Source organism: Harpia harpyja, chromosome 19 (assembly GCF_026419915.1).
Source record: "Harpia harpyja isolate bHarHar1 chromosome 19, bHarHar1 primary haplotype, whole genome shotgun sequence".
Classification (NCBI taxonomy): Eukaryota; Metazoa; Chordata; class Aves; order Accipitriformes; family Accipitridae; genus Harpia; species Harpia harpyja.
Window position 1 is genome coordinate 6,175,692 of NC_068958.1, and position 12,311 is coordinate 6,188,002.

The following is a 12,311-nucleotide window of genomic DNA, read 5'->3' on the forward strand; positions in this document are numbered from 1 at the left end:
CAGGGTGGGAAGATAATCTGGGGGGGGCTGTTGGTACCTGCCCCCATGTCAACCCCAGAGATGCTCTTTTGGGTCACCTGCCTTGAACCTGCTGCCCCAGACCTGGAGGGAGGTGGCAGGGGTGGCCCTGGGCACCTGCTGCCCTGTCCCCCTTGTCCCAGGGGTGGCTGGTCCCTCCCTCTCCATCCCCAGCACCCGCCGAGGTGCTGCCAAGACGAGGATGGGGGCTCAGCGCCCGCTCGCTCGCTGCCCTCGGCTCCGGGGCTGCTGTCCCCTCTTGCCACTGGACCAGGGAGCTGTGGCTATTTCGACTCATCTTCACGTCACATAACTCTGGTTTCTGCCGATTTCCAGTGTGAAAAGTTGTAGAAAATTCCCTTTGGGTCTTTTCCAGCCCTAAGAGGGCAGAGAAATGCCCTGTCTGTGATGGGCACCCTACACCGCTGCTGCTCACAGCGAAGCCGGGAAAAAACTTCCAAACCAGCCAAACGAAGGCTACACAGCTCCCTACACGGAATAAAACACCCGCGTGCTGCATGACAGGATACACTGATGCCTTTATCTGCACAGAAACAACGTGTCACCACAAGATCCCAATTCCTCGCCTCACGCCACAACCCTGCAAACACCAACAGCCCTGAAAATCGCCCCCGAGACTGAGATGAACCAAGTGGGTTTGCAGGAGAAGCAGCAGCGCAGGTGGAACCTCGCGAACATCCACGTCGTGTCAAAAAGCTTCACGTTAAATACCACAAGCTCTCCCTCCGACCACGCCACCCGTCACCCACCCACCTTACTGTAAATATACTGTTGCTCTAATGCAATTAAATATTTAATACTTGGGGAAAAAAAAAAAAAAGTCCCATGCCTGCTTGTCTCTTTCAATAATCATTTCGGTTTAACTCGCAATGTCCATAATGTAGCTTGTTCTCAAATCATGCAAAATTAAAGAAAGTATTTTAGACTATCTTAAAGTCTCCCCTCTGCTCCCAAAGGAGCCTTTGCCTGTTCAGGCACACCAAATATAGAGCACAGGAGAGCATCGGGGTCATTGTGAACCCAACGAGATGCTTTAGGGACATGCTTTTTCAGGCTGCTGCTCAGAAATGGTTTGCAGAAGGACCACAGTAAGTTTCTACTTAGAAATAAGTCTCTGTGCCTGAAGAGCGGGGTGGGTGCCGCACAGCCCGGGCAGTCCCGCAGGACACGGGGCCGAGACGCCTGCGCCCTCCCGTGAAAGATGCGCCGCTGAATAGAACCGCGATGGATTCACGCGGAGGGAGCGAAGCCATCGTGTGCCTGAGCCGAGGCCTCGGGAAAGGGATCGTGCTTGAAGGAACATGATTTGCAAGAGCAGGAGCCAAGAAGCCAGGACTGGGGACCTCCTGCCGGGGCTCTCACCTGGGATGGCCTTTAACTCCCGTTCCTCCATCCCCAAACGCCGCGTTCCGGAGGCAGAGCGTTCCCTAAACGGAAGGTCTCCTCGTTGGAGCTCCTGGCTGTCTCCCAGGATTAACACCCGGGCACAGCCCCGTGCCGGGCACTGGTCCCCTGTAAGGAGGAAAAGGCTGTGCTGTCCCCACCGCCGTTCACAGACCCCAAAGCCCCAACTGTGCCCCACGTGCCAGCTCCTACACAGCGTCCTGAGGACCCGAGAACCCTCCCTGCCACAAAAACTAACACAGTCAGTGCTTAATCCACTTTATTTGGGGATTAAACTTGCCCAGAGCTGAGCAGGAGACTGGGTTCCTCTCTTGGGAGGCCACAGACCTGGCTTGAAGGCACCACAGCGGCTTCTGGGCTGCACAACACACCTGAGCCAGGAGACTCGAGGAGCTGCCTACAGACTCCAGAGCGAAACGCGAGGTGCCCTGGCCAGCCCCCGGGGTGGGATTGACCATCACACCAATTCCCAGGACCCCCTGCACAGCCGGAGACCAGGATGGCAGCAGGACTGGAGTGGGGTTTGGAGGAACCCGGAGGTCACCAGCCCCTCGTGAGGTGCCAAGGCGTCTCTTCGCCTCCTGCCCTGCCCCTCTCCAGCCCGTTGTGGACTCACAACAGAAAGAAGTTTAATGGCTGCGGCCCCTCCGCCCCGAGCAGGCAGCAATAATGGAAAACAAATTGCTGAACTTGGGAACGTTTCAAGCACTTTAGCCTTCCAGGACACCAGACTGCTGATGAAAACCCAGCTTTGCAGGCACCATCTTAATGACAGGCCAAATTTCAAAGGCTTGCAAACTATTTCTTTTGCTGCCCCACCCCCTCAATAAAAGGTTGCATCAGAAAGAGATATTTCCATAATTTATAGTATGGGTATTTCACTGGGGAGACTCACTAATCTGTACTTACAGATACATTTAAGAAAATGCATCCTCCCACAATCCTGTGCCATTTACGACTATTGGCACAATCTGTAATACTCAGTCTTCAATTAAGGGACACCTTAGGGTTCATTATCACACAATTGCTCCCTGTGAACCATGCCAAATGCTGTTTTGGCACAGAGCTTGGAAGATGAATTAGAAGGAAGTCTTCTCGGTAATGCCCGCTCCCAATTCCCATCAGCAGCCTTTATGCCCTCCTCTAGCCATTTTTTCCCCCTCTCCCCTCTTTCCAAGTGGCTTTTACTATCCCATCTTTCAATGTCTCTCTTGATTCTCTGGAGGTATATTTAGAGATGCTACATCTCCTTTTCTTCCGGCTCTCAACATGCCTCCCGCTCCCTGCTTTGCAGATGGGATCTTTCCTCCCTCCCTTCCCCCGTCCGTAACTCCCCTACAGCTGGCTGGGGAGCAGTGGATGGAGCTATTTTAGGTTGGAGGAGCACAAACCTCACATTTTTACAAGAAAGGGATCTCTGAAGGGGCTACAGCTCTCCCCAAACTTGGCCTGGCTACAACTAAAAGTTGCTGCCCCGTAACATATCTAATAGATGAGAATGGCCAGAGCCGTGTCCCTCCGCATCTCTCCCCCGCTCTGGGCCAGCGCTGCTCCAGCGATCCCATTTGCAGGAACGGTGCAGGATGGAGGGCGAGTCCTGGTCGGATTGAGCTGGAAAGACTAAGTTGTGGAAGAGCCACAAGTTCAAGGTATTAAAACCAGGAGCTGCCACCTGCTTGACAAGCAATAAAACGTTCATACAGTTGTAGATCCATGCCCCTCTGGCTTACAGAAAACTTCCCTGTATTAAAACAGATGCTTCTGGCCCGAACAGCTACAGTTACAGCACGTTATTATGGAAATCCTCAGTGTCACGCTGCCAAGAGACACTTTGACATGACATTAATAGAGTTTCACTAGAATTAAGGCTCAAGCTGATCATCCCAAACTACTCAGGCAACACAGTGCGAGCACGAAGGCGAGAGGAGCCGGGGGTCTGCGGGCTGCGAGCTCGCTGCGCGGGGACCTCGGCAAGCGGAGAGCGAGCAAACTGAGTAAAACAGACTGGAAATACTTCATCCACAAGACATCTTGTGGAAATTTTATTATATAGAGTGTAAAATGCAACTGTCAGTCAAATAAAAAGAACACTTTTTTTTTTTAAACACCATGCTCAACATTATCCAATTGCGTTTCTTTATAGTTAGACATTTCAAGCATAAGGAAAAATAAGGAAAGAACCCAAGAACAGTAACTTCAGTACATTTCAAAACGGAATGTCCCGCAGGGCAATTAAAAATGCAAGAAAAAATAGCTTCAATTCCGTTTTTCCTTTAAAAATACACTGTTATCTGTACAAGAAACACTACAGTAAACATTGGAAATCATATTATCCCTTTTATTAAATCAAAATTATTTAGCGCATACTGTGGTTAATACTAGATTCATTTATTTCTCTAGGTAATTTGACAAATATTAGATAAGAAAATATTTAAAAGAAATGAAAAAGCAAAAAACACCTTGGAATTAAAAAATAGTTACTACCTTTTATATGGTTTTATGTTCCACAGTGTTTGTTAAAGGTACTAATAGCAGATTCATTTTAATATTAAAAATAACAGTATTTATATTTCTGAGAGCATAGAGGAAAGTTTTTTTCTTTTTTTTTTGTTTGTTTTTTTTTTTTTTTTAAACAAGCTTGGAGGTCTTAGATACATAAATGCAACTAGCAATGGAGACATGAAAAAATGTATTGCTAAAAAAATTAACACATTTTTATATTACCCCTTTAGACTCTAGAAATTATACAAACCCTACAAAATGCCCCCCCGCCCATAACTTGCCTGACAGCAAAACAGTAACTGTCTCAATACAGAATTCACATAATTAATTACAATACATATCATAGTTCAGTTTTTAAAAAATGCAATAGAATCAAAGACAGCCAAGATACAAGAAATTAGAAGTAAAACATTTAATGAATTTACATATTTAAGAATATTTAAATACTGTTTAAAATTTTTTTTTCTTTTTAGGATTTGTTACATACCACCTAAGACTTCCAAGCCACTCTTTCTGTTGCAACAGAAAAGATCGAAAATTAAAAGGAAAAAACACACAAAAAACCACATGTTGAAATGTCACAGCTCTGGGGTGCGTTTTGGTGCCTGCAAATTCTCTGGCTTCTCTCCAAAAAGAATCCCGGAGATTTTTTTTACAAATTTGGAAACAAAATTACCAGCATGTCCATAAGTTTAGTACATTACTAATTGTTCCTGATTCTTAGAAAAGTTCAGTATAGATTATCCTACAACTAGTGTTTCACAAACAAACAGAAAAGTCTTCATCAAAATGTTGCAAATCTAGAAACCTCTGTTACAAAAAGGTTTTCTTCCACAATGATTCCAAGAAAAAAAAATTGCCACGAGGACCTTGTTCTACTGCTCCTAGAGAGAGAGAGAGGGGGGGGGGGAGTTGGAAGTTACTCAGTGGCAGCAAATTCGTAATGCTGTCAAGCCCTCCTCCCCCGACACAGACAGGTCTCTCATTTCCCATTCCAGCCGAGCAGGATATATACCTCAAACGATGCTTCAAGCCGCTATCGAAGAGATCTCTGCCCTAACGCCTGCTATCCCCGAGCTCTCCTTCCAGGAGTTCATGCCTCTTATCGAACAAGATCTCTCTTCTCTAGAGGGCCAGACTTTGAGAGAGGAATGAAGAGAACTCCCTTTTATCACCGCTTCTAGGTCACACTTGGCCAGCGCCCGCGGCAAGCGCCGATTCCTGCGCCCGGCTCGCCCCGCTCGACCTCGGCAGTGCCGGAGAGCAGCAGCGGGGAGGCTGCGGCTGCCTGAGGACGGTGCTGGCTCCCCACGCCGCCTGCATCCAGACCAGATTCTGCTCCGAGGAGCCAGAGTAAAAACGCAATTCAGTGGGGAGAAGCGTCCGATCACAGAGGCATGCGTGTACTTTGCACGTACTTTTTGCCAAATACTGAGACATTTGCTCTGCAAACCCGGCGCTCAGGAAAGCCGTGTGGGTACCATCAGGATAAATCCCACACAACCCTCTGGTGGTCTGAGTGAAAGGTGAGGTGAGATTTTACTCGGCAGCTGGTTAATCCAAATTATTTTTCAACAGTTTTCCGCTCCCTTTCAGGATTGGGTGCTCCCTCCCCAGGCAAGCACACACCTCCTATCCCAGCACAAAGCTTGCAAGAGAAAAGGCAAAGCCTGCACACACAGTCCTGGATTGCACGATGTGCCGGTGTTGTGCTACCTCACCAGCCTGGCTCCATCATTCCTTTTACTTTCATTCCCCAAAGCCACAAAACAGCCTGGGGGTTATAAGGAAAGGTCCCCAGGAGAAACAAATAAGCTCCCAGTTCTCTCCCAAAAAAACTCTCACTAGGGAAATAAGACTCTGATGTTGAAACAACAATTCTGTGATTGCTTCCTCAGCCACAAGATATCTCTGCTTTACCATGTGAACCCAAAGCAGAGTCCCCACATCAGGGCAAGGCCAACGTACCCAGTTCCCCAAGGGAACGAGCAGTGGGGTTCAGGGAACGTGAATACGGACCTGGCTGTGGGCCTGAGCCTGCCCTAGTGTCTGCCCGTAGTAGGCGGCCTGCTGTCTGTAATACTCTGCCCAAGCCATCGTGTAGTCCGGTTGGGAACTTGCCTGAGAAGCAGCACTGGCAGCATGACCTGCAGGAAAAGAAGGGAAAAGGGAGAGATGAGCAATTCAGTTAAGACCAAGCCCAGGCTTAGGATCTCCTTTTGTAAAGCTTAAAGAAGAGCCAGCCCCCTTCCAAGAGCTGCAGACATCTGAAAGAGTGACACCGGCTATCTGCTGTTTGGATACGACAGGACAGGCTTTGAGCTGGCTTGCAAGTGACAAGCCGACAGCAGCCAGAAAGCATTAAGAGACTGTTCCCACAGCTGCAGGGACACAGTTTGACAGCCTGCACCCTTCATCCCTGGCCCAAAGGCTCCAGCAGCACGGTGTCAAAAGCAAATCGAGAAGTTGGCATCATGCGCTTCTTAACAGAATGGAGAAAGCCAGGCCCATGTTTTTTCATGTGTGCAAAGCTCTCCTACCCTCTCAACAACCCAGCTTCAGCTTTCTGGTTTTTGTTAGCATCAGTTCTTGTTATGCGCTATGTTTCCCCCAGACAGGCCAACTGCAAGCACGGACACGAGGTCTACTGTGGACCGTGGTTCAATGGGAGCACCTCTCCCGAGGCACAACAGCAGACAGCACAACTGAGAGCTTTCAGTGGGAGAACTACATGCACCATCACCAACAGGAGAGGACCAAAGGGGTTTTGTAAAGGACTGGAAGCTAATAACGGCAGGGGATGGAGATGCAAGTCATTGCATTAGAGTTAACTCTCTCTGTAACAAGACTTGATGCATCTCCAATAACCCTGTTTCACTCACTCTGTTTTTTGAAATACTCCTCCCATGCTTTGCTGTAATCGGGATGGCTGTTCTGCTGCTGGCTCTGTTGGCCTGTGCAAAGATGACAACAAGGGGCACGTCAGTATGGAACAGGTGACGGTTTCCAGCCAGTGACATTTACCTTTCCACTAGACAGGCCCTGGGTCTACCTCAGTTGCCCAGACTTCACACTTCAGCTTCCACCTTTCTACAGTGTTCGGCATCTTCAGTTCAGGGAAAGCCGAGGAAAAGCTCAAGTTCCTGATTTCACCTCACCTGTGCCCTGTTAAAGGGTATTAAGCCAAGTCTCCCCGCTGCTGGGAGCTGCTCAAGCCAAAACACATAAGCTGGGAGCTGCTCAGTTTGCACATCAACCACCCTAGGCTGTCAGTCCACTTACACCTAGCACAGGGATGGAGGGTTGAAATGTCTGACAGAACTGAGACCTGTCACCTCGACCTGCAGCCATGGAGCTGCCAAGGAAATGGCCATGTTTTGAGTCACCTCACTTGGTTTTCAGGGGTCTGCATCCTTCACCCCCACTCTCATCAGCGGAGCCCACCCGAAGGAGCCTCAGTGGGCAACGCCTGTCTGTACAATGTGCCCAAACACGAGCCTCCAGCGTACCATTTGCCCCAGCGCACAGCTCTGGGGTAGCCAAACTGCTACTGGCTGCAAAGTCCTCAGGCCCGAAGGGAGCCATGAGCCCCGCACAAAGCACAGCCAGCTCCACCTGCCCTCAGCACTACACCCCACGCATCATCCAGAGAGGCATCCACGACGCCCTCCTAACAGCCACGACTGGCTCCGCGGCACGGTCTCCAGACTCCACACCAAGATGAGCGGTGCCAACGCCTGCACTGAGAGAGACCTCGCAGACCCCAAACCCTTGGTCTTCACCTAGCCCAGACTCCCCCTCTCTGAAGCACTACGACACCTTCAATCCAGCACACCTACGTGCTATTGCAGGGGAGAGTCCAGCCATCTGGGTGCAGAGGCGGGATGCCCACACTTCCCTTAGTCACATTAGAGCAAAGAGCCCTCAGCGAGACACACGGCAAACAAACAAAAAAAAACCCTGAACAGAAAACACAGCAATTAGAAAACTGCAGAGAAAGGCAGGCACAGCGAGAGTGTGAGCGCTGAGCACGAGCCACTACACACAGGGACAGCAGGCAAGGACAGGACACACGCGTGGAGGAGAGCTCTTCCCAGCCCATCCAACCGCCTGCGCTCCATGTACAGCCCTGCCCTGCGATGCCGGCCGAAGGGGGGCTTTGAAGTGGGGGGAAGGGGGAAAATAATACACTGCAAGTGTGAAGTGGGTGGAGGGAACAGGGCAGCAGTGTCCTGTCCAGGGGCATAAAAGCGGGTTAAAAGACTTGACCAACGCTACAAGTCAGGACCTTTTCTGGCAGAGGTCAAGGCTGCCTCAACTGTCCACCTGCTAATGCCAACAAAGGACCTCCTTCAATGCCTTTTCTTCTAGGAGAATTACAGTCCGCAGCAGGCTGAAAGGACACGCAGCTAAATGCATTTCACAGCAAAATGTTTCCCCAGCCAGTTAATTTATTTAAGATGGGGGAAGTAATTAAAATCTAAATACATGTGTAGGGGGTGGGGGTCTGCCACTCCTCCCACGAGGAGGGCACTCTTGAGTCTGTCCCTAGGAAGCCTGCTCGGAGAACGACTCAGCCGCCTCTTTGACAGGGCTAGCAGAGCTGCGAACGAACAGGCTGCAGCACTCAGGGAAGGGACCCTTCACAAGACTGTTTTCAAATTAAAACGTTAGAGTGCAAAAGCAGGTATTTACCTAGTTTCTTATAATAATCCTCCCACGCCTTGGTGAACTCCACCTGGCCTGACTGGGTACCATTGTGATCTGCAGCAGAAGAAAGCGGTGAAGGCTGCTTAAAGCACAGCATTATCTTGTCTGTCCTCTCTCCTTACCAAGACTGCCTTCAGTATGCCTGGCTACAAACAGGAACATGGAGGATCCTAAGTAGACATGGAACTAGAGAGCCAACATTTTCCATCAGGTTCAACAGCAGAAATAAAACATCTGCCCCCCAAACATGGCATTGTGGTACTAACCCATACAGGGAAAGGACAAGGGCAAGGCAGGATGTTTCTCTGGTCTTGGGAGCCACCAGAAACCTGACAAACTCACTGCAAAGCAGTCATCATTGGGATACAAGCTGCACTATCAGTAATCGGGGGATTCAAAGGGTCTGTGTTTCTTATACCAGGCTCCAAAGCCAGGAGGTGTGAGCTTGAGACATGACTATATGTTGCAGGAAGGGAGATTTTGTTTTTTCCTAGTGGCTGGTGGGCAAGACAAAGAGGATGTTTCAGGGAGGTGAGAAAGAAGGTAAGTTACTAAAGTGAGTTTCTAAAGGCATCTTGCAAGGCAAATAGCAATGCATATTTTGTAAGCATTTATGCAAAGGCTTTATGAGAAGATGAAAATTACATTTTTTTGTAGAACTTTCCCTGCTGCATCACTGCTCTGCTTCCCAAAGCTCAGGGAAGTCCAGTGCTCTTGAAGGTGCACAGGAAAGGACTGGAATAACAATTTTTCCTGTAAAGCAAGCTTATGGGAAAATACTCTTCTTCAGTACCATACTATTCCATTCCTGTACAAAAAAAAGAGTCCTTTCAAGCCCATTGCATTTTGCTGTCCTGAATATAGAACAACTATTGACCTTCTGTTTAAGTCCCTAGAGCTCAAAGGAAAAGTCATGATTTTTAGACTGTAATTGCTAAGGAGCAGGACTCTTGCAGAGGCATTTTTTTTAGTTTAACACACACTTCCCATGCAGGGTTCCTATGTCCTACTGTAGCACACATTTTAGAAGTGCACTAAGTTAACAAAGCAGCACTGAGGATTTCCAAATTTCATATATGCACAATTTCATAAACATTAAAATGTGATTAGTGTTACAGGGAATCACAAGTACAATTGCAGGCATTGCTCCTCCAATGTTTCCTCTACCTCAGGCACCTCAAAGAGTGAGAATTTATACTGAATTTAATATTCTACTTCATTGCTAATTCAGCCTTAGCACTGAAAGGCATCTGTCATTAAACCCCTTTAAAATTATTCCCCCCCCCCCCCCCCCCCCCCACTTTTTGGTGCTTAGCTTCAGTTTTCATGAGACTAGGCCATTAAAAAACCTCGTATTTCCTGAAAAATTGTGATTGAAAAGTGTCTTTTGGACATTACTGCCTAACACATGAGCTTTGAGATTATCAAGCAGACTACGAATCTGCTCTGTTTAAGGCAAACCATTAATCTGGCTGTTGAAGACACAGGATGATGCAGTTACCAACATCACCAATAGCATTTACTACCTCAATTATTCTGAAAAGGGGGACTCCCCATTCCAATCCGCTGCATTTTGACTAAACAGGCTGTTAGGAAGCCATGACACTTCGAACCTTGAAGAATAACAGCCAGCCTGACTCAGTGCTGGTGACTTGAAGTGGAAAGCCCAGCAGCAGGGGTCACCTGGGTTCAGTTTTTGAACTGATGACTAAGAACATGTATGCACTCGTTTTTGGGTTTTTATTTATTTGAAAGCTGGTTATTCCACTGGCCTCATTCTGAGCATTTAGCACTGTGGAGGCTGAGCAGTTCTCATCAACTCCCAAAAGGAGACAAGAGGACACTACTCCAGTCAGTGTGGATGAACCAGGATAGGAGCTCTGCCTATCCTTTCTTCCATTTCCAGCATCTCCTTTCCCAGTCTTTCCATCAGACTGGGAGTTGAGCAGTGAGAAGAGCTCATAAGGAACATTTAAAGAAGAAAATAAGCAAGAACTGATAAGGTCAAGAACAAAGAGATGGGAGGGCTCGCCACCAGACACGATATGCCTGTTAGGTGGAAGGGGGGGGTGGCAAGTGCTTGCCTGGAGAATCCTGGCAGAAGAGAGCCTAAGGCAAAAATGTTCTTGTTAGAGAGGAACAGACGGCAAGGACCAAGTTTCTACACAAAGAGAACAGAAACAGGCAGTAAGCAGTTAAGTGCACAAAAAGCGTTACAGTTTTCAATGGACTGCAGCTTATTCTGAGCTCAAACACCACAGCATGTCTCCACACACCTCTTCTGCTCAGGAAATTTTGCCGTTTTCACAGAAGTGGTCTCATAGGTGAACCTGTGTTTTGCAGGCACGAAGCAGCAATTGCAAAGGGAATACCAACCCTTCTCCAACCCAGGTCGTAGACACTTACTTGGGACTTGCTGTCCAGGCTGCTGCCACGTCTGGTAGGTACTGCCCCAACCCTGCGTCATGAACGCCTGAGGACCACTGCAGAGGACAAAAAGGCATGCTGAAGTAGACAACAAAATACTTAACAGGCCATATACATGAAGTTACCCACAGAAGCGAAACTGTTACTTATAGCCAGCAGCTGCTGAGCAAACAGGTGAACACGGGAACAAAAGGAAACGCTGTGTAGGTGTGACTGCTAACTGTCTTGATATTGGTCTGTTCATGAAGCCAAGACAAAGATATATCACACTGAACAGCACTCCTTGTGCTGTATGCAGTTCAGGCTTCTTTCCATGCTCTTACTGCACTAGAGACAGAAATTCTGGAGACGCCAATACCTACCTTGTTTATAATAGATAAAATCCTTCCTGTAGTCAAGCTTAAAGGATTAATCTCACTTGCTTCTTGCTTCTGAATGCTCAATCTTTAAAAGGCTCCACTTGCACACCACCGCTTCAGGGCCCTCCACCCTTCTCCCAGTGCTTTTATAGCTCCCAGGCATTCCCCACAGCCCGTCCGTGATGAGATGGAGAAGCTTACTTTTGATGAGGTGTAGCGGGTGCTTGGCTGAACGGACTTTGACCAAATCCTCCAGGTCCACCCATGCTGGTACCCTGTCACAGAATCCACAAATATTTAATGCCAGCTCTAAGCACAGGGTGGAGTCAGCTAGTATGAGCAGTAAGAAAGGGGATAAGACAGCCTGGGACACGTTCCACTAAACCCCAGCACCTGAAAGAAGTGACTGATTCTCCAAGGATGAAATTCTCAGGACTGTCAGCACACTCCAGGAGCCCAGCTTCAAAAGCAACTCCAGTCAGCCCACAAAGGGGCTAACGGGACTACAGCACAGTTGCAAGTTTTCCTTTGAATAGCTTGGGTCCTGGTATCAAGCCCTCTCCTCTCAGGCAATTCAGCATAAAGGTTGCTTTTCAGCTTTACCACGCCCCAGTTCAGTATTTTCTGTACTTTCTTTTACCCAAGTCTCCCCCTTCGGTAGTACTCCAGTCTGACATTATTAAGCTTCAATACCACAGCACTGCATTAAGTGGAAGGTAAAAGTCATCCCGCATTTACTGGAGCAAGGAGTTGAGTGTTACTTTCAGTATGATGACGCCAGGATTGTGTCATTCTCACGCAGTGACACTATTGTCTTCCCTTCAAAAAAAAAAAAAAATCTCCTTTGACAGCCTTCTCATACCTTATTAT

General features: G+C 48.1%; 1 protein-coding gene across 4 annotated transcripts in view; it reads right to left on the minus strand.

Moving 5' to 3' along the window:
• Window positions 1-3,454: 3,454 nt before the first annotated feature.
• FUBP3 (far upstream element binding protein 3) overlaps window positions 3,455-12,311 on the minus strand; it is a 41,113-nt gene continuing 32,256 nt past the window's right edge. For 2 of the 4 annotated variants that reach the window (XM_052814788.1, XM_052814787.1), the window contains exons 15-20: window positions 11,643-11,716; window positions 11,062-11,138; window positions 8,641-8,709; window positions 6,828-6,899; window positions 5,965-6,092; window positions 3,455-4,829 (exon numbers count right to left, since the gene is read on the minus strand). In XM_052814788.1, the coding sequence (XP_052670748.1) occupies window positions 4,821-4,829; window positions 5,965-6,092; window positions 6,828-6,899; window positions 8,641-8,709; window positions 11,062-11,138; window positions 11,643-11,716 (429 nt within the window). In that variant the 3' untranslated portion in view covers window positions 3,455-4,820. The remainder of the gene's footprint in view (window positions 4,830-5,964; window positions 6,093-6,827; window positions 6,900-8,640; window positions 8,710-11,061; window positions 11,139-11,642; window positions 11,717-12,311) is intronic. The other 2 variants (XM_052814789.1, XM_052814790.1) reach the window with 2 other exon arrangements.